Source organism: Podarcis tiliguerta (assembly GCF_965153285.1).
Source record: "Podarcis tiliguerta genome assembly, chromosome: 5".
Classification (NCBI taxonomy): Eukaryota; Metazoa; Chordata; class Lepidosauria; order Squamata; family Lacertidae; genus Podarcis; species Podarcis tiliguerta.
The window spans coordinates 85486397-85513855 of NC_139538.1; the positions used below are offsets into that span (position 1 = coordinate 85486397).

General features: G+C 45.2%; 1 protein-coding gene across 2 annotated transcripts; it reads right to left on the bottom strand.

The window, feature by feature from the left end:
- Positions 1-27247, bottom strand: SCD (stearoyl-CoA desaturase). 2 transcript variants are annotated; one of them, XR_014511165.1, is made up of 7 exons: positions 26669-27029; positions 19602-19878; positions 12935-13065; positions 9689-9894; positions 8351-8583; positions 3235-5777; positions 1-3198 (listed from the first exon to the last, which is right to left on the bottom strand). XR_014511165.1 is itself a non-coding variant. In XM_083440563.1 (6 exons), exons 1-6 carry the CDS (start codon positions 26693-26695, stop codon positions 5578-5580), a joined length of 1074 nt encoding a protein of 357 aa, XP_083296689.1. In that variant the 5' UTR covers positions 26696-27247; the 3' UTR covers positions 1-5577. The 2 variants fall into 2 exon arrangements, 1 of the variants encoding a protein (XP_083296689.1); XM_083440563.1 differs by having other exon boundaries at positions 1-5777; positions 26669-27247.
- Positions 27248-27459: the final 212 nt, after the last annotated feature.

Genomic DNA, 27459 nt, shown 5'->3' on the forward strand with positions numbered 1-27459 from the left:
TCAAATTCAAAAACCAACCATTTTATTATAAACAAACAAACAAAAACACACCTTCAGATCAGCATAAATCAGACATTCAATTTCATATTAGAAGAAAATTATTATTATTATTATTTTTCAGTACATAAAATATGGAAATATTTAATGGAAAAGCAAACAAAGGTCCTATGCATACACACATCAGGAGCATAGGAGCGTCGACAATTCACATTAACCTTCACAGTCTCCACTGTTCCGGCATTTGGTTTTCCAGTTTCAAACTCTTTCGCTCGCTGCAATCCGAAGGTTTGCTTGTGTAACTGCTACTTGGATATTGAGGTCTGTTTGACCTCGAGCCAGTTAAGCTGAAGCACTGAGATGAAAGCCAGTTTAGTCCCAAATAGTCAAGAGTGACTTATACCTCAGAACATCGAGTTAAACCACATTAGTACTCCCCTTTTAAAACGGGGGCTTTTGCCCTTTTGCACACCAGCAAATGCAGGCAGAAGAGAAGAGGAAAAACTTGCCCATTGCACTCACAAAGAATCTAACAGTACAATCCTATACAAAATCCTACACAAAATCCCACTGAATTCAATAGGGCCGCCTCCAAGGACCTAAGTATAGGATTGTAGCTTAAGTTGCAGTTAAGAACAGAGCCCAGGTTTCCCAATGACTAGGCTGCTGCTCTGACTGCTAGATTGGGTACTCCAATCAACACCCACATAATTCCAGCCCATATCACAAAGGAGGGAGGGAGAGATAGATAGATAGAAAGAGAGAGAGAGAGAGAGAGAGAGAGAGAGAGAGAGAGAGAGAGGCTAACCAAAGAGGTCACCTTCTAGAGAATGCATCCTAGATAAAATGCACCACACACAAAAAAGGAGAAGCAAAAAAAGGCTTTATTTTTAAGTGATCTAACTATTCCTTAACTTAACAGAAGATTAACCAAGTACATTAAAAAAACAAAAACGCATCTGTACCCACAATTCAGCGCAGATGAATAATTAACATAAAAATAATTTAGCACAGGTGAAAATTAAAATACTGCGAAGAGCTCTTGATACTTCCTATGTATGCTCAAGAAAAGCTTAAGGCACATCAAAATACTTGTCCGTTTACCCCCCCGCCCCCGCAAAGTGTCTGGACCCAAATGGGAACTGTTGGGTTGCTTACGTTTTCATCCCACATCCAAACATTTTGGATTCGCTAGGCCCGTATCAAGTTTGCAATCTCAACACCTGAGTCGATAGCGCTTGTTTCCTTTTGTGAGCACACAGTTCTGATGGCCACAAGGGGAGCATCACTTAGGGAGGCTGTGCTGTGCAGGTGACCCTGCTAGGAGGATAATTTAGTTCTTTATTTATTACTGGCCCCAGTGTCTTCCAGGTACAAGTTGGAGCAAGGATAAGCCTTCAGAAATCGCACTGACCTAGCACTATGACTGAGGCCACCCAACGACTTGGGATGGCTGCTGTTGGTCATAGCCAAGCTCCTTGCGATGGCCGAACAAATGCATTCAGGAATGTGAAACGGCGTCCGAACCAATACTGCTATATTCCAAACATCCTATGTCAGATTCAGTGAAAATTAGTGGCGATGAAAGGGGAAACCTCAGTCTGTGAATTTCTCCTGAACTATTCTCATGAGATTGATGGCTGCTTAGCCCAGCACTCAACAGGAACCTCAAGTTGCCACTAAGTGTATTTCTAGTCACCTGGCAAGTGTACCTGTACAAAGAATCAGGTTCTGCAGTTTTAGGTGTCTACCAGCATTAGAAACTCAGATATATAAGCTAGGGCCAAATGGCTCCCCTTAAACCAAGGTTGGTAAAACGGAGTGTCTAGTTGCCATTTGGGGGCAAGACTGCTCTAAAGTCTTACTTTTCAAATAAGGACTGTGATTGATTCTCAGTTAAACATCTGGCTAGTTTAGATGACAACCTTGAGCCAGCTTAAGAACTTTGAGAACTTAAGGAAGAAAAGTCACTTGATCGAGGGTTCTTCCACAAATCTATCGGCCTGTTCCTACCTCTCTTTCTCAATGGTGACATGGACCATTCATAACGTAAGAATATTCTTCACAACTTTTGAGCAGGGCAGTGGAAAGACAAGCAACAACAATTAACTATAACATTGTTCACTGCTCCTGCTCAGGCCACACAGAGAAAGCATTTTCGTTCCTGAAATTAATTCCAATTGTGCCAGTAAAATGTAAGTGACAGAATTCTACAGGGTGGGGTATTAGTGTGTGAAAACAGTCTAGACAGTCTTCTCAACCTGTGGGTCCCCAGATGTTGTTGAACTACAACTCCCATCACCCCTAGCTAGCAAGGCCAGAGCTCAGGGATGATGGGAGATGTAGTACAACAACATCTGGGGACCCACAGGTTGAGAGCCACTGGTCTAGATCCAATGATCCCCAGGCACACACCTCCAGATGGTGGAGATGTCAGGCACCCTCCTGACACCCAGGCATCTTCGCTTGGTCTCAGGTGGTCGATAGTCAGGTGCAAAACGCGCCTGGCTAATTTTGAAGACTGGAGTGGACTTAATGTCAGGAACACACCAAAAATTCCACGTGTGAAAAGACAGACCATAGGCGGTCCTCTACAAAACTGTTTCCCTCTTCTCCTTTTGCATCTCATGTGACTTCCCAAAGACACTCTTTAAGCCAAGGGAGGCAGGGAGGAAATTGAAGTAAAACATGCTTGAAGAGAGTAAAACCTGCTTGGAGTCATAGCCTCTCCACATACCAAACTGGTGAAGTGAAGGCAGAAAAAGTCAACACTTTTCAACACTTCCTTGTATTGCTCTCCTTAAAAAAAATGATGAAGTGCCTCAGGTGGCAAAACTGGTCTTTAGATAACTATGGGTTGCTACGCTCATAATTTCTCTTGAGGCCAAAAATATAAAAAATAAGAAATCACCCCTGGTGTCAAGCTGCTTTGGCAGGAACTGCCACTTCCTAATAAAAGGTTATTCATAAGAAGAGGACTGATGAATCAGACAGACAACAGAGGTCAGCCAGATGTTCCTGGGAAGCTCAGAAACCGGAAGCGTTTCCTGGTGAACGACAAGGAGCAGGGTGGCCAAGAAGCTGTCATATTGATGGGAGTTTGAACATTTGGGTCATGGGGAAGGAGACAGGCATGTGCCTGGAACAGAAAGGGGTTGGTTTTGGGGCCTTCACTGTGAAATCCTAACTGGAACAGGGATGCTTTAGCTGAGATTCCTGCATTGCAGTCAGTCAGACTAAATGATCCTTTCAAACTCTATGATGCTATGATTCTAAACAAGTCCCACAGAGTCCAGCCATGCTTACGCCCATGTCAACAGGTGTATGATTGCAGCCTTTAATCTCAGGAGCCGGATTTTGCAATACAGCAGAGAAAAGAATGTCCTCTCCCTAGATCAGGGCTTGCTTTAGCTGTTCTGTTTGCAATGTGTTTTTCTGTTGAGCTGGATTTATCTTTTTGCTGAGCCTTGCTGCTAACTGATGAGTAATTCAAATGTAAATCAGCTGACAGCTGGGCAGTGCAGAACAATTCAGAGGACAGCTGCTGCAAACTCTGGTATGGCAGGGGATTAGTCAAGATCCTATACACATCCAATCTGAGTAAGCAAAGCTAGCTAGCTAGGCAGCGGGTCGTTGTTCCCTTCCTGGAGTGGAGAATTGGAAACAACTTGCACTACAACTCTCCGTGGAGTCAGAACCAGCTTCTCTCTTACCCTTTCTGCTGATATTTTATATGAATTATCAATAGGTTGCATCTGATCTAACGTTTCACGTTACTCGAAACACAATACATCCCCATTAAGGTGGCTAGATGATAGGAAGGGAAATTTCACTGCAGTGAAACTTCTTGGCATGGCAGAAAGAGGTGCACTAAAGAGGGAAACTAATGCAACACATAAATTAGGGTTGCTTTTGGGGGAAAGTCGTTGAGCTGCTGGGGGGCAAGTTTCCAAAACCTGGACATTTTGCCGTTTTCACAAAATTCCCCCCAAACATTAATTCTGTCATTGGAATTCCAGACATATGCCAACCCTACATAAATTCAAAAATTAAACCAACAGCGTCTGCCAAAATATCCTCTCCTTAGTGCAGAACGGTTACAGAAGATGTGCTCTTCTTGGCCATGTGACACTCATCACTGCAAATGCCCCCTCCTCTCACCAGTAGCAGATAATCAAATCAAGTGTGTGAATGCTGTAGTCTTTGTCACCCTGTTAGAAATCTGTGTATAATGGATGTGCAAACACCTCCCTCATTTGAAAGCAGCTTTCCTATGGATTGCAAAAGTGGCCTCTCTCTCTCTCTCCTTTCACAAGCTCTCCTGCAAAGAAGCTGTGTAGAAAGCAGTGGCATAGCAGGGGTGGGTGGGCCACGGGGCGGTTGCAAAATTGTTAGGGCGTGCAAAATTCTGACACCTATTGCTGCCCTGGTTTTTCAAGAATAGTACAAAGCTCCCTGAACAGGGAATATACTTCTTTCTTGGCCCTTAGTTGATCCTTCTAGGGATTAGCGTGTGGACATCAGTTGCCATATTTTGCAGAATGAAAACAATCTGTTTTTACCTACACCAACAAACACACTGTCCTGCGTCCAAATTGAAATATATTCTTCCAGCACAAAACAAAACAACAACAAAACAGCTTGGGTCTGTGACACACCTTTGGTTCAAACCCCTCCAGTACCTCCGATTTCCTCTTTCCTGTCTGGAAGTGTTGCTTTGGTGCACTCGTTTCCACCCTCAAAACATGCCCATTTCCCCACTCAGAACCCGTTCACAGCCAAATCTGTTCCAGAGCCATCCAGCAACCAGCTCCTTTGTGTAGTTTTCCTACATAAGCATCTCATAGTCCTGCACAGGCCGCTTGGTTTCTAAACTAGCGCCCAGGTGCAGGAGAAGAGCAGTTTCATGACACTAGAACATGGGCAGAGGTAGAAGAATCGCTCGGCTCCAGTTAAGAAAACCAACCCCTAATTCTGGGACTAACCAGCAGGCTTTTTTGCAACCCTTACAAAACACATTCTCCTTTTGCTTTCCATCCCTGCCCTCTAACCTCTGCAATAGCAAACCCACTCCTTCTGCTTTCTCCAGATTTCAGAACCCCTGGCCCAAGGGGTTAGACTCAAGTTTCTCTACAACAACAATAGATAAGACAAATCTCCCTTCACTCATCAAAGAACCAGCCTCAAGAACCAGGGAGAGGGAGAGGTGACCCAAACACACATAATTGCAAACGGAGTCCCTACATTGGTGAAACTCCGTTGGCTCAATCCCTCCAATCAGTTGCAGGGACGTTTGTTGGGTGTTCTACCAGCTTCTAATGAAAGCAAGCGAGAGAACACAGGAGAAACAAAAGGAGAGAGAGAGAGAGAGAGAGAGAGAGAGAGAGAGAGAGGTGTCCCCTGTAAAAGTTACAGATCTTGAATACATCATTTCAAAACATAGTACTGGAATGGGTTAGAGTCATCACCTTGAGAATCCTGAAAGCATTGCTTTGTAATTAGTAAGCAGAACATTAAACATATGCCCAGGTTATTTGAAAGAGAAGGAAGGGAGGAAAGGAGACGGAGGAGAGCAGACCTTCAGCCAGTCTTGTGGCTACCATCACCAGTCCGAATTTTCCGGGCCATGATGGTCTCCTTTGACACTCGCTTGCAGTCCGTGGCCAAGCCCAGGTAACACATAAGATCAATGAAAGCTGTTGTGATGTTCCAGTTCAAGCCAAATTCACTGGTTGAGTAATCATAGGGGAAAGTATGGTGGTAGTTGTGGAAACCTTCGCCTGCGGAGAGAGAGAAAAGAGGAGAAATCATAAGCGCCCAAGTAGTGTCTTTATTTGAGAACTAGGTTCTGGAAAGCAGTCGACTCCAGTGAGTAAATTTTAAGTTTCTTTAGTTTGCTTGATGAGTAAAAACAACGTCCTTTATGACCAAGTGTGAGCATGTACGGTGGTACCTCGGGTTAAGTACTTAATTCGTTCCGGAGGTCTGTACTTAACCTGAAACTGTTCTTAACCTGAAGCACCACTTTAGCTAATGGGGCCTCCCGCTGCTGCCGCGCCGCCGGAGCCCGATTTCTGTTCTCATCCTGAAGCAAAGTTCTTAACCTGAAGCACTATTTCTGGGTTAGCAGAGTCTGTAACCTGAAGCGTATGTAACCCGAGGTACCACTGTATTCAATAAATGTTTGCTGCAGGAAGCCTATAACTGCTAACTTACTGCTGGAGCTACCATTTGAACTACCATTTTCACTGCCACACTGTTTTGTCCATAATAGTATTTTGATATTAAGCCTAGATTAGCTTCTTGGTGAATGGAAAGGATCCAGAATTGGAGGCACCCCATGCAATTTTTTTCTAGAAAAAAAGAGGTGCCAGAGCTCCCTTGTTCTTTTATAATGGCCAATGGCGCCCACCTGAGAGTTCCGGAGAGTTCCGGCGGGAAAAAATCCCCAGAGGCCCCATTATAAGCAACTAATGAAGTAACTTCTGCTCTCTGGCACTGAAAGGATCAGAAGGAAAGGTTGAGTCACGTCACCCTTGTGAGGAATTATGGGACAGCCATCGCACACAAGAAGGGAGAAACCAGTGGGAGGGGAATGTCGTCAGTGTACGTGGAACAGCAAAAGGTAGGCTAGGTGGCCTGAGAATAATTGCAACTTAAAATCAACACAGGGGAGGCAAAGGGATTAAGGATAATAATCTGTGGGGCTTGTTGCATAATCACTGGAACTGCAATAATAAGCTGCCATCAAATGTGCAGAGGTACAATTCATATGTGGCAAGGAGATAATTACCAAAGACATCTTCAGAGATATCAAACTATGTCAAGTGGGAAATGGCAACGATAAAACTCTCTATAGATGCTGATGGAGACTGAATGAAGGAGAATGTCCTCTTCAGAGTAACTGGTCCCCAGTGTACCACACCAATGGCAGACCCTCCAAGTGTCCCTGTTTTCCAGGGACAGTCCCAGATTTACAGGAGCCGTCCTGGTTTCTAATGTGATCCCAGAATGTCCTGTTTCTCCTTAGGACACCCCTATTTCCACCAGAGAAATGTTGGAAGGTATGCAATGGTCCCAAATCAACCCACCAAACTGCAGCAAAGTGTTCTGCAGTTTCCTTCCTTAGATACGTAAGGCAGAGAAATGACAGGTTGTTTGGTCCATCTCACTGTGGCGATGTGTTAAGGCTATTTCCAAGGAGTGAACAAGCAGAGAAGTATAGGCTGATCTACCTACAGTATGTTGTCCCACTGGGAACAATTGACCATTGAGCTCCTGAATGTTCAGGGATTAACACCTCCTACAAAACTTCTGCAGCACAAAATGTTGGATCAGTGCATAAGACTGGAGCGTTAATTCAAACCCTTTTCGTGACCCTCACACCAGATAGGAATAATGCCATTCCAAGTCTAGGAACTTGCCGGAAGCAATATCAATTTATTTCAGGGGCCTTCTAAACTTGCAAGAATTGGCTGTTCAGATCAAATTCTGGCATAAGGCAGAATTCCTGTTCATGATGTCTAAATCCACAGAAATCTACTGTGGATCTACTGTCTGATCCACGTTTCAGATTCCTAAAATCCCTTTTCTGCTCCCGTACTAACGAAATAATCCAGTGTGCAGGAGCAGAAATACATTCCAACTCTGTGGCCTCAAGAACCGTTACCCTTTTTCCACAACACTTACCCAAAACTGCAATATTTGCTTTCAGAACAATGCCTCCCAGCTAAATAAAGCAGCATGCAAAACAGGATGACAAACAAACATTTTTTGTGGCAGATAAAAATGGTCAGTACAATTTTATATACATTTTTTCCCCTGTTCACAATTTGGATGTGTGTGTGTGTGTGCGCGCGCACGCCTCTAGCCTACCTCTATAAAGTTCTTGTTGGCACTGTATTATTAAAATGGTGTTCTGCCATGCTTAAATACTAATAAGTATCTATTATGGTCTGTAACAAAAGCTGTACAAAAGCTGAATCTGGATGACCAGGCACTGCTTTTCACTTTTCACTAGCAGTTTGAAAGCACACCAGTGCAAGTAGATAAATAGGTACCGCTCCGGCGGGAATGTAAACGGCGTTTCTGTGCACTGCTCCGGTTCGCCAGAAGCAGCTTAGTCATGCTGGCCACATGACCCGGAAGCTGTACACCGGCTCCCTCGGCCAGTAAAGCGAGATGAGCGCCGCAACCCCAGAGTCGGTCATGACTGGACCTAATGGTCAGGGGTCCCTTTACCTTTACCTTAACCAAAATACACACCAACTGAGGGCACCAGGAACTGTGGTGGGAGCAAGACGACAACAGACCCTCCCCTCCCCCAAACCCCAACATCTTCCCCTTTACATACCTAGGGCTCCAAGTACGACAAAGTGGTTCTCTCTGGGGTTGATGTTCTTATCATACGGCCGGTTGCCATACATGTGTGCCGCACTGTTCACCAGCCAAGTGGCGTTGAGGATTAAGGCATAGCGGAAGATGGCAGCCATGAAGAAGCTAGTGTGATACGTCTCCCCCCAGAAGTAGCAAGGCACAACAGTAGGGAAAATGAAGCACATGATCACCACAGAGGTTTTATAATGCCTGAGAAGAAAGAGACATGCATTGAAGTCAACATATTTTGAGCTCTTAGAATTCCAGCGTTTGAAAAAGCTCTATTTTGAGTAGGCCCTTGCATTTTCCTGCAAGATTTCACTCTGCAGTAAATATTGCCAATTCACGATTAGATTTTTAGCTCGAACCCCAAAGGTGTCAATGGCTCAAACTACAGTGGTACTTTGGTTCTCAAACTTAATCCGTTCCGGGAGTCCATTCGACTCACGAAACGGTTCAAAAACCAAGGCGCGGCTTCCGATGGGCTGCACCCAATCATAAGCCGCATCAGACATTCGGCTTCTGAAAAACTTTCGCAAACTACTCACTTCCCGGTTTGTGGCATTCAGGAGCCGATTGGTTCGGAAGCTAAGCCGTTCGAGTACCAAGGTACCACTGTACTGTAAAGGTTGGAAACTTGGAATCTACAGTTCTTCCATTATGAATGCTTATCTGATTTTCAGTGTATCTACGTGGGGCTACCTTTGAAGGTGACCCGGAAACTGCAATTAATCCAGAATGCGGCAGCTAGACTGGTGACTGGGAGTGGCCACCGGGACCACATAACACCAGTCCTGAGAGATCTGCATTGGCTCCCAGTACGTTTCCGAGCACAATTCAAAGTGTTGGTGCTGACCTTTAAAGCCCTAAACGGCCTCGGTCTTGTATACCTGAAGGAGCATCTCCATCCCCAACGTTCAGCCCAGACACTGAGATCCAGCACTGAGGGCCTTCTGGTGGTTCCCTCACTGCAACAAGCCAAGTTACAGAGAACCAGGCAGAGGGCCTTCTCGGTAGTGGTGCCCACCCTGTGGAACACCCTCCCTTCAGATGTGAAGGAAATAAGCAGCTATCCTCTCTTTAAAAGACATCTGAAGGCAGCCCTGTTCAGGGAAGTTTGTAATATTTAATGCTGTACTGTTTTTAACACTTGATTGGGAGCTGCCCAGAGTGGCTGGGGAAACTCAGCCAGATGGGTAGGGTATAAATAATAAATTAGTAGTAGTAGTAGTAGTAGAAGTAAACAAACAAAGAAACAAATCATTTCCTATCTTCTGGAAAAAGAAAGCAACCTCAACGGGAGCCCTTTGCTCACCTCCTTTGGAACATCACAACTTTGTCAGCCTTCAGGTCAGAGAGATCCAGCTTCTGTCCCTTCTCTTTGACATCAGGGTGTTTGCGTACCAGCAGCCAGCCGATATGAGAAAAGAAAAAGCCTCGCTTTGCGTTGTGGGGATCAGCATCCGTTTCAGAGTATTTGTGGTGGACACGGTGATCTCTGGCCCACTCATAAATGTCGTTCTGGTTGAAACACAAAGGCAAACGCATTAGTCATGTTTCGAGCTGGACAACAGTCCTCCGCTTCCACAGCAATCCTTTAAGGAACATGGAAGTTGAAAAATACTTCCTTGACTCATTCACCCTGAACACAATGCTGTAAGAAGCCAGTGTGGTGTAATGGTTAAGAGCGATAGACTCGTAATCTGGTGAACTGGGTTCGCTTCCCCGCTCCTCCACATGCAGCTGCTGGGTGACCTTGGGCCAGTCACACTTCTTTGAAGTCTCTCAGCCCCACTCATCTCACAGAGTGTTTGTTGTGGGGGAGGAAGGGAAAGGAGAATGTTAGCCGCTTTGAGACTCCTTCGGGTAGTGATAAAGCGGGATATCAAATCCAAACTCCTCCTCCTAAAACAGGGGTCAGCAAGGCTTACCTTGCCTGGGCCAGTTCACTGCCGCGGAGCCCCCTCTGTGGGCCGGATCACGGGTGCAGGTGTGTGCATGCACCCGTGATTTTCGGCATCTGCGCAGACGTGATTTCCGGCCGTGTAATAGCGAGTAACCGCGCCGCACTGCACCAGTTTAGCACAGCGTGTGGGGCTCGCCAAGCAGGCAGCTCAGTTGCAGCTTGTGGGCCAGTAAAACGACCCCGTGGGCTGCTTGTGGCCCGTGGGCCTTAGGTTACTGACCGATGCTCTAAGACAAGCAACTATTATTCCCATTTTACAGCAGGTGACATTGAGGCTGGCATGGATCTAGATGTGGCCTAGATTAACCAAGTTTCGGACCTGAATCCTTTCCGTACATGTCCAACACGACATGATCTTTTAGAAGACACCCGAAGACAGCCCTGTATAGGGACGATCGTAACGTTTGATGTTTTATTGTGTTTTCCATATTTTGTTGGGAGCTGCCCAGAGTGGCTGGGGAAACCCAGCCAGATGGGCGACATGTTAATAATAATATTATAATAATATATAGGACACGGGTGGCGCTGTGGTCTAAACCATCGAGCTTCTTGGGCTTGCTGATCGTAAGACCCGCAGTTTGAATCCGCACAATGAGGTCAGCTTCCGTTGCTCTGTCCCAACTCCTGCCAACTCTAGCAGTTCAAAAGCCTTCTAGCGGAAGTAGAGAAATATGTACTGCTGTGGCAGGAAGTAAACAGCATTTCCATGCCCTCTGGCACTGGTCACAGTGTCCCGTTGTGCCAGAAGCGGTTTAGTCATGCTGGCCACATGACCCAGAAATCTGTCTGTGGACAAACGTCGGCTCCTTTGGCCTGAAAGCGAAGATAAGCGCAGTACCCCATAGTCTAATTCGACTGGACTTAACCATCCAGGGGTCCTTTACCTTTTACCCTAATAATAATAATAATAATAATAATAATAATAATAATAATGTCACACTTGCCCTCAAGGACAAGTTCAATTGTTTTTTAAAGGAGAGGGGGAATTCTTTTAGATGTTTCAATAAAACTATATATTACCGTATTTTTCCATGTATAACACGCCTCCATGTATAAGACAACCCCTATTTTGGGGGAATCCAAATTAAGAAGAGTTGTTTTTTTGGGGGGGGTGGATTTCCCACAGTTGTTGAGCTTTTCTTAGGGGTGGTTGCTGGAAATCACCCACCCAATCGCCACAGACAATCTCCCACTCATGACATGAACATCCCCCCCTATGCAATATAGTCTTATACACGGAGAAATACAGTCCTTTCGTTAAGAGATGGCAATACCAAACAACAAGACACATACACAACTCTCTAGTTGCACTCTGTTGCGTGCAAACTTGTGCCAAGTGACTTTTTGAAGCTTCATCAGGCAAATCCACCCAGTTAGAAGTGAAGAAGGATTAGCGCTGAAATGAAGTTCTCAGTCTAGCTCTCCGTGCTTTGCTGGATTAAGGCAGTGTGTTAAAATCTAGATGGGAGTGCCCAATTAGAGTAGTAAATGGGAGCAGATTCCATGGCAGGGTGGAGATCGTTCCCTGAACTCCTGGCAGGGCAGCCGCTGCTGCTTACTGAGACAGGGAAGAGACAGGCAGAATCGACACCAGCGCTGTGCAAAAGCACCAGCAGGAAGATCCGATTAACCTCGCTGGTTAATCCTAGTTAGTCCATGCAATCCTAGTTATTTGTTTTAATCTAAACACTTTGTTTTGACAGATTATTGAGCTCTCATCTGATCTTTTTGTCATTGGGGGTGGCTTTTACCCTTTGAGTTAAAATTTTCAAATGCAGTGGTACCTTGGTTCTCAAACGCCTTGGTTCCCAGACACCGAAAACCCGAAAGGAAGTGTTCCGGTTTTCGAACATTTTTTGGAAGCCAAACTGATGCAGCTGTCGGCTCTTGTTTCCGGGGCGCCTGCACCAATCAGAAGCTGCGCCTTGGTTTTTGAACATTTCAGAAGTCAAACGGACTTCCGAAACAAATTAAGTTTGCCGCTTTTGTTTTTGCTCCTTATTTTGCGTTCCTCTTTTTGAGGCTTTTTCGGTTAATTTGTTTTTGTGACTGTGTGGAAGCCAGTTCAGCTACTGATTGATTGATTGTGTGACTGTGGAAATGGATAAAAGCCCCCCATCCAATCAACGACCATCATCAGTGCAGGTAGGATTTTTTTTTTTTTTTAAATTATCATCTACAATACTGTCTTATTTAAAAGTACAGTACGTTGATGATTGTTTTCATTTTATGGGTCAATGGTCTCGTTAGATAGTAAAATTCTTGTTAAATTGCTGTTTTAGGGGTTGTTTTTAAAAGTCTGGAACGGATTAATCCGTTTTGCATTACTTTCTATGGGAAAGCTTGCCTTGGTTTTAGAACACTTTGGTTTTGGAACGGACTTCCAAAACAGATTAAGTTTGAGAACCAAAGTACCGCTGTACAGAAAAAGGGAAATAAAAGTTACTGGGGGAAAGGGAGGGGGATGAGATACCACATTTTTTGTACGAAATTCCAAGTTAACCAAACTGCAGGAGGCATGTAGCCTTGTCTTCCCTCCCCTCATGTATCCATGACCCTGGAATCTGGCCATGTTAATCATCTCATAATTCTTACCTGGAAAGCCATGGAGTTGATGATCGCCAAGAATATCCGGAGAGGCAGGCTGGCTTTGTAGGAACGGTGGCTCCAAAGGCGATGTGCTCCGGCTGTGATTCCCAGCCCACTCAAGACGAAGAGAACAAATACTGCGAACAAGAGAAGCGAGTGAATTTTGACTCTCTTGGGCGCAGGAATTTAATCCTAATTACTTACAATTCGTGTTTAATCCGCAAGAAAGAAGTGCCTTTCCATTGGCTAGGTTCAATTCTAATCCTTCTAACCTCCCTTGGGGTAGGCTTGCGGGTTTGGCAGAAGGAGATAGGATCTGCCCATGTGATGCCCACCTGGTGGAAACTCTAGCTCACATGGCCCTTAAATGTAAAATGTATGATGATCTCTGCCAACAATTTCTAGACCATCTATGTATTCCAACATGGAAACCAGAGACAGAGGTTATGCGCAGGTGACCAGGAGCAAACCAAGACAGTAGCTAAGTTCCTCTATTTGATTTTTTTTGTCGCCAACGTATGCTACAGGATCCTGCCCTTGCTGGAAACCCACAGAGATGAGGCGGATTGCTCGCCTCTTCTGCCCCTTGGTGGGTGCTTGCGCCGCTGGGGTGGCGATGAGATTCCACTGACCTATCTATTCTGAATGTATTCTGAATGTTCTTATGTGATGCCAATAAAGGTTACTTGACTTGACTTGAGAGAGTGAATTGGAAGAAGCCTACTTCAGCGTTATCCCACTGCAACTCACAAACGTAAGCATTGCTAAAAAAACAACAACCAATAATAAGGACTGGAGGAAATTCAAGTTCTATTTGAATAAATATTGTAATATAAAAAAATTAGAAATTACTTGAAAGAAACAAAGAGGCCTAGGATTAAATTAAGTTATAATTAAAGAAATGGGATTTAGAATGTTAAGAAAAGTGAATAAGATGGACTATAATTGGAAATTGTTTTACTTTAATAATGATATTGGAAAGCTGTTACTTTTAATTACAAGGAAACTCAGAAGGGAGGGACTTGAGGAAGTCAACCAAGATGTTTAAAAGGTTGGATTTGTGAAGAATTAAGTTTGTTTTTATTGTTTATCTGTTTATTATTCCCCCTTTCCCCCCCTCTTTTTTCTTTTTCTTTTTCTGTTTTTTGTGTATCATTTTGCTTTGTGGTTTGTGTTATCACTGTGGAAATTCTAATAAAAAAAATATTTTTAAAAAACACAAAACAATAATAATACTCATTTGAAGGAAGAACCTGGAGTTCGATTTTTTAGAAAAACAGAAGGCAAAGAATTGCCATTCAGACAGGTTTCACCCAACACTGCAAATCTGTGTCTGAGCTTTTAGGGCATATCAAGAGATCCACTTCACAAAACATCTGATTTCTTAATTGTTGTTAATTTTTGGCATACAAAAAGTGTTTGTTGCATGAGATCCAGGCAGCTTTGGGCCGGAGACATCGCATATTTCCATATCTAAATTATATCTTATTGATGGGGAAATGCAATTATTTCCCAGGTAGCAAGGATTTGCATCTGGTGTGTGAGTCATGAACCCCTTCTCAACAATACTTGTAATATCACGGTAGGTTAATTGCACAACTCCTGCATGCATCGCAAGTGCAGAGTTTATTAAAAGGAGGCAATAGCAGAAGTTCTAAAAAGATAAGGGGAGTCATTAAATGTTTATGGGAGGTCTAGTGTTGCAAGTCTTGTGGAAGGAGCAACCAAGCCACAGATTAACCACAAAACAAGTGCGCTATGGATAGATAAGTCAAGAACAACAGATTGTAAACTCTGCTGAGCCAGCGGAGACTTCCTCTGATACTAGATCAGCTCTCCTGCTTCTTTAGCTGCTCGTGTGGAAAACAAAATTACCGTATTTTTTGCTCTATAAGACTCACTTTTCCCTCCTAAAAAGTAAGGGGAAATGTGTGCGCGTCTTATGGAGCGAATGCAGGCTGCGCAGCTATCCCAGAAGCCAGAACAGCAAGAGGGATTGCTGCTTTCACTGCGCAGGGATCCCTCTTGTTGTTCTGGCTTCTGAGATTCAGAATATTTTATTTCTTGTTTTCCTCCTCTAAAAACTAGGTGCGTCTTGTGGTCTGGTGCGTCTTATAGAGCAAAAAATACGGTACCTATTTTTTAATGTATAGCCCACCTTTCTAGGAAAAAGGCACACTGGACATCTTTAAACTGAACAACTTCTTAAAACAACATAAATGGGAAATGTAAAGGGAGAACCAAACAGTCAGAAGAGGCAGAAACAGAAGAAAACTGAGAAAAAAGACCTTTTAAAACACCTACTGAAATAATACAGCTTTTGATGCTTCCTTAAAAGCTGGCAACTAGTGGTTGGGGCTGGGGAGAGAAACCATAATTTGGCTGGCAGTGCCAATCCTGATATGGGAATCAATAGAAGACTGCATTTCTGGAAGCAGAGGATGCTCAGAAACCTGATCGCCCTGCTTGCAAAACCTGATCCTCTGCTGCGCATAGGAGTAGACAGCATGCATAGCTGTCGCAAGGGACTGTTATTGCGCTCAAGTCACTTTGGGCAGAAACAGCCCTTACTGCATCGAGTGCTGAAAATTCCCCTGCTTCCTAGAACCCCAGGTGTCAACTCTGCTCTGAATCAAATCACTAATTGCAGACCCTCCAAGTGTCCCTATTCTCCAGGGACAGGCCCGGATTTTCAGAAGCCGTCCCTGTTCCTGACTTGATCCTGGAATGTCCTGCTTTTCCTTAGGACACCCCTATTTTCGTTGGAGAATTGTTGGGAGGGTATGGTACGATCTCCCTAATTTCACTGGAGAAATGTTGGAGGGTATAGAGTTATGTGCCCCTGAGCCAAGGAGATAAGTAACTATACAACCTTTAGAAGACCTCTGAAGGCAGCCCTGCATAGGGAAGTTGTTTAATGTTCAATGTTTTTATATGTGTTGGAAGGTGCCCAGAATGACTGGGACAACCCAGTCACATGGGCGTGGTATAGTAGTAGTATTATTATGCATTAGTAAAGTTAAAGGGACCCCTGACTGTTAAGTCGGGTAACGGATGACTCTGGGGTTGCAAGGAAGCTGGCGTTTGTCCGCAGACAGCTTCCGGGTCATGTGGCCAGCATGACTAAGCTGCTTCTGGCGAACCAGAACAGTGCACGGAAACGCCGTTTACCTTCCCACCGGAGCGGTACCTATTTATCTACTTGCACTGGTGTGCTTTCACACTGCTAGGTTGGCAGGAGCTGGGACAGAGCAAAGGGAGCTCACTCCATTGCGGGTATTCGAACCGCCGACCTTCCGATCGGCAAGCCCAAGAGGCTCAATGGTTTAGACCACAGCGCCACCCGCATCCCTTATTATGGAATAGGACGTCCCTATTTTCATCAGAGAAATGTTGGGTATGTGAGAGGGAAAGTCACCTCCCACTGTTTGTAGCAATGATATCGCTGCTAGTCTCCTAAATTGGCTGCTTGAAACGATGGCCTTGAAATGATGCTGAAGGATTGTTAACACAGTCAACCTGGAGGGATCAATTGTGAGGACAGACCGTATAACTAGCACATCTGAAACCCAGAAGGCAGTGCTGTTCTCGAAGCACAATGGCTTCTCAGGGGAAATGACCAAAACATTGTCTTTAATATTGGGCTCCTTGTTCAGAACAAAGGGCCTTTGTGGGGACTCAGCTGATGCCAAATATTTCGGCTTCTATTGTGAAAAATCTGAGTCAGCTGGACCAAAATAAACAACAAGAAACAAAAACAGAACATTTATCCCTTGTTCCTTGTTTCCAGGCTTTTCATTTGGGGCCGCTTTAAGTTCTCAATATGTAACTTGGGGTTGCCTCCCTCTTTTTAAAGAGGGCAGCAAATTGTCCCATTACAGCCCAATTCCAAACACCCTGGTTGATGGCTCCATACAGAGCAGTTTGCACATCAACTTTGGGCACAATCAGCTCTTGTAATCTGTTATCATTATTGCTGCTGGCGGCGTCAAATCACATTTTAAACATGGCAGTATAAAAAAGTATCTCCATAGCTTTGTCTATTAAGATCTACATCTACCACAATAAAAAAGAGAAGATAATAAGCAGGGACCGGTTATTATGTACGGGTTATTATGTGTACTAATCAATGGCCAGGAGCCAGTCCATTCTGCAGTATGTGAACAGTGAGGATCAGAGAGGAAAGGGGATAAAGTTCTTCCAGTTACCACAAATCAGACATTCATATCTTTCAGAATTCAGGCAATTCAAAGTGGGGTGGCATTTTGTGGTTCCTCAGCTGTTCTTTGCAGTGATGCAGCAAGGCGGATATTGGGACAAGGGCAAACAGGCTGAGGCCTGGAAGAGGCTATCTTGCCAGTTTCAGAATGTCACCTGATGTCAAATGTGTTTCCTCCCCCCTCCCCCCCAAAGGCTTTGTCATTGTGGCTATCAATGGGATTTTATCGCTGCCACAGGTTCAAACTACTGAGCTGAAATTTATTTGAATTTAAAACATTGGCTTGGGCAAGTGGCTGAAATAGATTGTCCTCCTCCTGCATTAAAGGAATGGAGTTCCTGGAATTCTCCATTGTTATTTGTTTGTTTATGTACTGCATTTAGACTCCACCTTTCTTCAAAGGGCTCAAGGTGAAAGACAGGGTTTTCATCCACCAAATCTGCAACTCCATCTCACCCAAAATACATTTCCCATCTTTTCCATCTGAGATAGGAAGCAGACCAGTGGTCATTCTCACTCATCACCGAGAAGACCTTCAGGGTCATAAACAGGGTTCTCTTCCCCCAATCATACTTCAAGATGCCAGGCATTGATCTTAGGAACTTTTGTATGTTGCATTCCTACAAGGAGCACATATTTCAGAAGGAGAGAACATTGAAAATAGCAGCGTTCTCAAATTGAGAGCATGGACGTTTCCCAGAAGGAATGTTAAGAGACACACCCCATAAATATTAGTTTCCCTGAAACTGCCCTTTGAAAGCATGCAACAGCATCCACTCTGAGGTGGAGATGCACCCTTGGCGTATCCCTATGAAGTCTAAACAAAGCAGCCTCTCTGCTAAAGCTTTCTAAAGAGCAGAGTTTCAAAAGGGATAAAAAGAAGAAACCCCAATGTTCACATTGTAGGGAGGAGAGTATTTATTTTGCTTCCTATGCTGTTTATTCGCAAGTCACCCAAGAAGTGGCCATTTTAGAGGCGTGTGTGTGTGTATCATAGCTGTCAACTTTTCCCTTTTCTTGCAAGGAATCCTATTCAGAATAAGGGAATTTCCCTTTAAAAAGGGGAAATGTTGACAGCTATGGGGAGAGGGAGAGAGAGGGCCTTCTATGGCCTGCGTCAGGTGTAGTGGTTGGTCTAATGCCCTCAAGTGGTAGCAATTTACTATTTGGTGCGAGTTTATGGAGGCAAACCACTCGAAAAGTCCTTGTTTGCCCCATTGCTTTCGACAAGCATGGTGAAACGTTTGTTTTTCTAGTGGAAAATAGGATGTTGGAGAGTATTTCACGTTTCTTTTTAAGGGGATGGCATGGATGTCAGGATTTGAGTACAGTGGTACCTCGGGTTACAAACACCTCAGGTTACAAACACTTCAGGTTACAGATTCTGTTAACCCAGAAGTAGTACCTCGGGTTAAGAACTTTACCTCAGGATGAGAACAGAAATTGTGCAACAGAGGCATGGGGGCAGCAGGAGGCCCCATTAGCTAAAGTGGTACCTCAGGTTAAGAACGGTTTCAGGTTAAGAACGGACCTCTGGAACAAATTAAGTTCATAACCAGAGGTACCACTGTCTTGGTTTTTGTTTATATCTTCAGTCCACTATTTGTCCATTTAATTAGGAACATATGCATAGCACATGGTCTCTTAGGACAGTTTAGCTGTGCACATGTTCAGCGGAGGGATGGCATCAAAAACAAAACTGCTCGCAATTCTACTGAGAAGGAATAGCCTTCCTGAAAGATTGATAACAGACCTGCTTTCATGCTGTGCGTTGTATTTAACTAAGTCATCCTCAGAAGTCACTCATCAACAAGATTAACTTTTGAATGTGACGTCTTAATACTTTAAAATTGCAAGCTGCCTTGGGTGTCTTGGCAGACATATCAATGCAATAAGTAAACTTAACAAATGAGGCCAGCTTAGGGTTCAGCGGGAGCACCAGATTGGCTCTGTTGGTGTGTTTGCACCGCGCTGACCTCCCCAATGCTTCTCCTTCTCAGTAAGCAATAGTGACTCATCTGCCATGACCCTAACATAGTAACTCTGGTGAGCTGCCCCCAAAAGGGTTAACCAGCCCAGGTGTAAAGGGACTTTAAAAAAAAATTGCCTTTGCACACAAAAATCAGCTTATTTTTTTTAGAAGGGAAGGATGTGTATCTTAATGGCTATGAGGGTACTGACAATCCAGTTGGGCCTTCCAGCTGCCTTGAGGAGGGAACTTAAGCGTGTGCTACAATATGCTTTTGAACTAATTAAAAAACAACAACCACAATGCTTCCCGATGGAGCCTGTTCCTGTGTTCACAGGTGGTAATTAATTCTCCCCGAGGCCCTCTGAGAGCAAGGCTGAACACGGCAATGATGAGAGGCAGATCCCATTGCGCAGGAGGTCAGAAAACAGAGCAAAACAAGCAGTCGATTCCTTCAGAGGGAAATCAACACGTTCTTTGCTTACCCCACACCAAGGTGGCAAACTTCGCTGTCGGGGTGAGCCAGATAGCTGCATACAGTGCACCGAAATGGAGGAGGGACATGAGAATTATGTTCCTCCAGACGTATCTCTTCTGCGGCTTGGGGCCTTCTTTCTCACGATAGGTCTCATCGAAAACGTCATCCGTCATCTCTCTGCGAGGTCCGATGTCATCATGGGCGGAGTGGACCTTCTCCACGCTAGCTGCCCCATTCTGGGCCACGCGAGCGAAGGCGGTGGTGGTGGAGAAATCTGAGGGAATCTGGCACAAGGGGCAGAGAAAGGGAAACAAAAACCCAAGTCACAAAGAGAAGAATTGGAATCAAAGCTCTTGTTATGTTAGGCAAATCCACAGGCGGCTAAATGGCTCCTGGGCCCTGAGGCACGTTCAGGAAGATAGGCCATGTTGGGAAGCCACTGCTAATTGTGGTTGCTTGTAATTATCATCATTTAAACAGGCTGGCAAGAAACCAAGGTATCGTGGCACATGGCCACTTCTTTTCTACACATAAGCAAGATGGCAACCCTCATTTAGTGCCCAGCTCTGTGTGGCAGTTCTTTCAGACTAGTGACTGCCATCATACATAAGCCGTCACACATAAGCAAGATGGCAACCCTCATTTAGTGCCCATCTCTGTGTGGCAGTTCTTTCAGACTAGTGACTGCCGTCATACAAGGAAACAGGCCAGCGGTAGCTACTCCCAATCAACCTATTTTGACCTTATGCAACTGTTCCAATAAAGCACCAGGTGATCAATGATATAACCCTCCCTTTCATAAACAATACTAAGCATTTATCTAAATTCCAGATCTTAATTCTTCCTAATTGCTGGCACTTCGATCGAAAGGACACCACATAGATTATTTCAGAAGTGACTCGCACTGTCACACCATCAGAAGGTTTCAAGAAGGGCGACATGACCTGATGAGAGACTCGCCGGAGAACAGAGGAGATCAGGAGACAGGCTCCAGCCGGGCGCAGCTGACAGCAGGGAAGTCATTCTCCAAAGCTGCCTCCTCCTCCGGACTGGCAAATAGCACTGAGATCCCACCCACATGAGAAAATCACAATGCAAGCGGGAGCAGGCACTAAGATGGTGCAAAGAGCTACTCTTGAGACCTGCCAAATATCAAGCCTCTTCTCACAGCAATGGGTACCAGACCAGGAGCCATAGCTGTCAACTTACAGATTTGAAAATAAGGGACCAGCAGCCAAAATAAGGGATCAACAATTACTTTGCTAAAATACATATTTTGTTGTGTGCAAATGGCTTTAGATACCTATTAGGTCCATAAATCACCATATAGCAAATATTCAACACAAAAAAACAGCAACAATTTGTTGTTGACAAAGCACAGCTGGACATATGAAGGGTCCCATTGCCTTCATTAGCTTATTTAAGGATCATCAATAAGGGACAGCAGCGGGACATGGCGCTGGGATAAGGGACTGTCCCGCCAAATAAGGGACGCTTGACAGCTATGCCAGGAGCAGTGGAATGAAGCATTTTGGTCTATCCCCAGAGGTGCCAGAGCTTACCACGAATTTCCCCCTTATTCTCTTAGGATGGCAACGGTGCCCACCAGAGAGGTGCCAGAACTGAGCTCTGGTGAGCCCTGGCTGGGGGAAAAAAGCCCCACATATAGCAAAGGGTGAGAACAGTAACCTTTTCTCATCTTGATTTTCATTCCTGTACAGTAAAGGTTCGCTATCTACGCTAGCATTTGATTGACGTTGGAGTGAGAATGTGTTGAGAAATAAGACTTATTTGATATTGATTGATATCAGTCATATTGATATAGGAATGTATTAGATAAAATGTAAAGAAATAATAAGAGTACATTCATTTGTAAAAAAGGAATATACAACAGGATAGACAGGAAGTCTAGTGTGTTGGTATGTATATGATTTGGGGGGGATTTGTTTTTGTTTTTTCTCTTTGTTCTTTTGTTTTGGTTTGTTTCTTTTTCTTTCGAGGTATATAAAATTTGTATATAATTTTTGTATACATGTTGGAAATTATACTATAGTAGGTCCTGTAATGTAATATGACAACGTTTACCGATGTAATATAAGAATGTTAACAAATAAAGAAAATGCAAATGCAAAAAATAAATAAATGATTTTCACTCCTGGGATGTCTTGAGTCTCCTGACAGGTCATACTCAATGAAACTGTACCAGATTTCCCCTCTTAATTTCCCCTTCTTTTCCTAACCATGTTTGTTCCTCTTCTAAAGCCTTCATAGCAACCAGAGAAGGGATGGTCAGTGTGGTGCCCTCTACATGTTTTGAACTCCAAATCCTATCAGCCCCAGCAATGGATGATGGGAGCTGTAGTTTAATAACATATCGTGCCCCCTTATGATGACTTTAGCTGGAAGTCACCGTACGGTAGGAAGAAAACGGGCATGTTAAATTAGTCCAGTCAGCATATGCATTAGATTTGAATTGCTTTTGTATATGAAATTACTGTTTGTTTGTCTATACAGTATATTGAAATCTTCGGCACAGAAGAAAATAACAGTCATCAACGGGGAAATGAAATGATCTGTTTGTTTGCTTTATAAATCATTCACTGGAGGGAAAAGCAGAGCACTTTGCAGCATTAATATATGAAGCCGTACAATAAAGGCCACACCAAGAAAGTTGTGGAAAAATGTATTCTTAATTGCCTGCATTAGTATGATAGAAAAGAAAAAGTTTTCAGGTGGCATTTGAAAGGTGAGGCGATATGCAACATGCATAAAAATCATCAAAAGGTAAAATAAAAACAAAATTTAAAAGAAGCAAGGCCACACACACATAGAGCCCAAGGAAAAAATAAATAAGGAGCTGAAATAAAATTGTAAAGATAATCATGTCAAGCAAATAATTTAAGAGAATGTCTTCTGTTTGAGGTTTTTATTGCTAACAGCTTCGAGACAGGAAGCGATTCGTAAATGGAAATAAATCAGCCTGACTTTCTTTAGACTACTCCAAAACAGCTCCACAGAGGTTCCTGTATAGTCTTTTGAGCTGGCTGTAATTATGTCTATTGCCTCTGACCGGTAGGGAGAGACAGAACAATGAAGGCATCAAAGGGGCTGGGACTGGCAGGAGGGCCCCATCCCCCCCACACCCCATAAAATCTCTCCACCTCATCACCTCAGCCCAGAACCACAATGACTAATGTGCTCTCCTCACCCTCACCCCACAGCCACCTCCGCCAATCAAAGCAGCTTACACAGACTGTACCAAAACTACACACGAGGAGGACCCAGGAAGGTTGGCTCCTCCTGCTCCTCCTCAGTCCCTGGTTCCAAAAATAATAATAAGCCTGCAGTTAATTGCAGTGGCAGGTAAACGAACTGCTTGCCTCTAAGCGACCAGGTTTTCTCGCTGCAAAAATTCATATAGGTGCTGGGAGGAGTCTCCCCACGGCTTCTGGCTTCTAAACCTGGCCTGGTGAGAGTGATAGCATCAGGACTGGTCCTGTCGTCATGCTTTAATCTCGAAGTTAGGCACGGTTCAGCTCATCCATTTCAGTGAAGCTGCAGGGTGATGAACGCTGTAATCCTGACACCCACTTCCCTGGGAGCAAGCCCCACTGAACCCACTAAGCTTACTTCTGAGAAGAGAGGCATGGGATGGCGCCCTTACGCAGCCTGGAAGCAACCCTGCTAATGCAGGGTCGTAAGCTGCTTTGAGGGATTTCCCTTTTCTTTCTTTCTAAATATACCCCGAGGATTGGAATATATGCACGATTATATAAATAGGTATGCATTCTTTATTGGAAAATAAAAAGGATAAAATTACAAGCGCACAGGAGAAACGAGAAATAGTACCCATGTGGAAAATGAAACAGTACAACAACAACAACAAAAATATATTGTGCACATTGCAAAAAAGGGGAGGAAATTATTATTGTAGTTAATCAGACCTTAACCTAATATGGTATTTTTCTTTTTACAATCAAGCAGCGTGCAAATTTTGTGAAATGAATGACATAAAATAAATACAGTGGTACCTCAGATTACAAACACCTCAGGTTACAAACACTTTGGGTTACAAACTCCGCTAACCCGGAAGTAGTACCTCGGGTTAAGAACTTTGCCCCAGGATGAGAATGGAAATTGTGCGGTGGCACAAGGCCCCATTAGCAAAAGCGCGCCTCAGGTTAAGAACGGTTTTGGGTTAAGAACGGACCTCTGGAACGAAATAAGTTCGTAACCTAAGGTACTACTGTAATATGTTTCTGGTCAGAATTCAAAGCATTGGGTGTGATCCATTAAATGCTTGGGACATAGAAATCTGATGCAGCATTGCAGTAGCCAGGCATTAAGATCTTTGAGATGGGCTCTTTTTATCATCGTGACTTTGGAAACCATTCGGTGACACAGGAGAAGGCCTTCCCTGCGGTGGCACCCCAAATGTGGAATACCCTCTAATCTGAGTTATGTTTGGCACTCACTCTAGCTCAGTTACAGCATCAGCATAAGATCTGGCTATTCTGCCAGGCTATTCACCACTGTTAACTCTGCAGCGCAACAGTTAGCAAATTAGACGCTCTGTGTTTCACAGCCGCTGTTATTGTTTTATCTGTTCTCATTTCGCTAACTGAATGATTGCTTCAGTTGCAGCCTCATTGGATTTGTGTGGGTGGCCCGTGTAATTTGGAGCCTTCAAAAAATCAGGGCTCAAGCTTGCCCAAGTAGACAGGCTTCCCTGTCACGCCTTAAGAGAGATGCAGGAGAAGCAGGGATGATGTAACAAAGGGGGAGGTGATGCAACAAGGAGTGACAGAAATGCGATGGAAGGGGTAGTGGGCCCCCCTCTCCCTCCTTGTGCAATGGTAACCACATAAGGGGAATAATAATAATAATAATAATAATAATAATAATAATAATAATAATAATAATGTTATTTATACACTGCCCATCTGGCTGGGTTTCCCCAGCCACTCTGGGCAGCTTCCAGCACATATAAAAACATAATAAACAGGAATGCCAAAGAAAGCTCATTGGGGAAGATTTACCCTTCCATTCCGTCTGAGAGTCCAAAGGTTCCCACCTTTTTCTACAAGCCAATTAACATTGCTATAGTATCAATGTGATGGTAAGTTGCAAGGGACACAAATTATAGCCAAAGTCAAACACTTCTTAAGTCCCATTCATTCTAATGGAGAATTTAAAAAGATCTAGGCTGCAATCCCGTGTAATGCACACACGGAAGGAAGGAAGGAAGGAAGGAAGGAAGGAAGGAAACGCCGCTGAACAATGTGAATCAACATTGTTTGATACAGGGAATCACTGAGACGGTAACTAGGCCTGCAGTCCTAACTACATCTACAGAGAAGTCAGTACTGTACTGTAATTGCTTTAGGGGGGCGTGAGATTGCATTCTAATTTCTTGGGATTTGGAAACAGCTTTGAGCCTCTGGGACACGACGGGCTATTTCTAGCAAGATAAATGAATAAGGAGCATTACTGCATTGAATATGAAATGAACACTGGAGTTGAGACTTCTTTTTTACGATGGTCCTGGAGAATACAGAATGAGTAACTCGTTTCCTTTTAACAGACCAGTTTGCATGGAGGAAAATTTTAAAAATAAGCAGCCTTTTGTGTTTCATTGAACTTTTGGTCAAATGTATTTCTATTAGCAGCAACATTTATTAACAATATTGCCTGAGGGCATGTGAGACCACCACCTAAGGAGGTTTGGTTCCTGGATATTTGAAAGCCAGGGAACCAGATGTGCACTGTAGCAAGTTATGAATAACATAAAAGATTGGCCACTCTTGCAAGAACACGCTAGTATTATCACTTTCTTTCCTGGCGTTGAGACAACACAGATGCTTAGCTTGTGTAGATCTGTGGCACCTATGCAGTCCCCCCCACCCCCATCCGCCAAAGGCTGCCTGCCGTTTTTTGACTGGACAGGTATTGTCAGCGGAAGAGGCTTTTGAGAATGACCTGGATGCTCTCTCAAGCATGCTAAAGGCGAGTTGGCAGCAGAAACCGCATTCCTAAAGGCCAGGTGGCCTCCCGGGAGTAACCTGCTCATTCTATAATCTTGCTAAAAGCCCTGGCAAGGGCACCCTTTTCGCCGAAAGCTCTTCTGCCAAAGAGAAACTAACGTGCACGTTTCAATCCGGGGGCGCGTTGCAAAGGAGCTTGCTCGCAAGTAAATGCAAATTGAGACTGCAGCCTGTCATACTCGGAGCTGCAGCTGGGCTGCCAGGACCGCAGTGAGGCATCGGGTGAAAAAGAAGATCCAACCAGTGGCGCAGTCGTGGCTTGGAGAGACTGGGTTCTCTCCCTCCAACGCAGCGCATACGTGTTTACTCCCATGCAAACCCCACTGCCTTTAACAGGGTTTGCTCCCAGGAAAAGGCAAAGAAGGCTGCAGCCGGCAGCTTTCCTCACTGTCTCCATCACAAAGCCGCTGCCAATGGCCCGGCTAGTGACGCCCCCCTGCCTCGCTCCGCGGCGCGCATCGCCAGCGATTGCGCAGCGCCTCCGCCCCCTTGCGCACAGAAGCCGTTGCAAAAACCAGGTCGGGCTGTGGAAGGCCTGGCTGCAGGGCAAGACCTCGGCGCGGGGCTTGCATTATTCACACGAGAGGGACGACTTACCCTCTGGTTTAAGGAGGTGCGCGCAGGGAAAAGACCGGAATGCTTTTGGGGTGTTTTTTTTAATGGACGCTTTTGCAGGGCCTTTTGACGCGGCCATCAAAGAAGGATGATAACACTAAAGGAAAGGGATGCTTGGGGAAATGGAGCTGCTCTGGGAAGCTGGAGGGGAAGGGAGAAGCAGGCAGGCAGGCAGGAAGGATGCTGATCCCCGGCTCTTGCCCAGGAAAGGATGAGGACCGGGCTTCCCAAGCCAGGGGGTCGGATGGAGAAGGAGCTGTCCACGCACCCCCATCCCGCGGGACAGGCAGCAACGACCTACCAAGGGGAATGGATGAGTCGTCAGCCGCTCTGGGTTGCCTTGAGCAAGAGAAAGCGACTCACCATTTAAAAAAATAAAATAAAAATTATTAAGGAGGAGGAAGCGGCGCCTTACCTCCCCGTGGGCTAGTTGGGCAGGCATCGGAAGAGGGCTTTGTGCTGCTTTTCCTCTGACGCGATGCTCTCTCGGCGATGCTCTTTCCCGGCTCCGCTGGTGCGCAGCTGCCTCCAAGTCCCCACGCTCCTTTGGCTGCTGTGCGCGCTGGTGCGCAGCTATTTAAGTTGCCCGAGCCCTGAACGCGAGTAACCCCCCAGGAGGTGCCCGGTCTCTCTCTCTCTCTCCGGCCCTTTGTTAGCACGGCGACGATGTCCAGCGGCGCACCACGGGGCGATCAGGGTCCGTCCACTCTGCGCAACTCCGCCGAAAAGGATGCCTTGACGGGTCCGGTGGCGCCGCTTAAGTGGAGAGCAGCTGGGCGCAGAGGCGATCAGGAGGCTGGTACCTTGGCACTTGGAGAGAGCCTCCCATTGGTCGCCGGCACTTTGGTGCCACCTCGCTGCGCGCTCCGCATTGGCTGCCCGCAATCTGCTGTTGGACGGCGCCGTTGGCCGCGGAGGGACTCCGTTGCATGCATGTCCCTCGCATGGCCAGCCGGGTGCGCAGCCGGCGCGTCAGCCGGGACTTTCCCCTTAGCAGCTGATGCACCGCCGGGGAGAGGGAGAGGTTAGGAGGGAAAGGGGGCGTGCGCGCGCGCGCCCGAGAGGCTTACGCCGCTCCCGGAACCGGGAAGGCAATGACCGACAGTGACCTCCGCCGGCAAAGTGGGTCACGAGGTCCTCCCTTCTGTGGGGCGGTGCAGACCCCGAGCTCGCTCCCCACGCGTTTGGAGCTCACCGGCGCAGCCC

Coding starts and splice junctions, on each gene's coding strand:
- SCD (XM_083440563.1), bottom strand. CDS start 26,695: ATGCCTGCCCAACTAGCCCACGGGGAG. Junction 9,895..12,934: donor TCAACTCCATGGCTTTCCAG/GTAAGAATTATG, acceptor TGTTTCAACCAG/AACGACATTTATGAGTGGGC. Junction 8,584..9,688: donor GTTGTGATGTTCCAAAGGAG/GTGAGCAAAGGG, acceptor CTTTCTTCTCAG/GCATTATAAAACCTCTGTGG.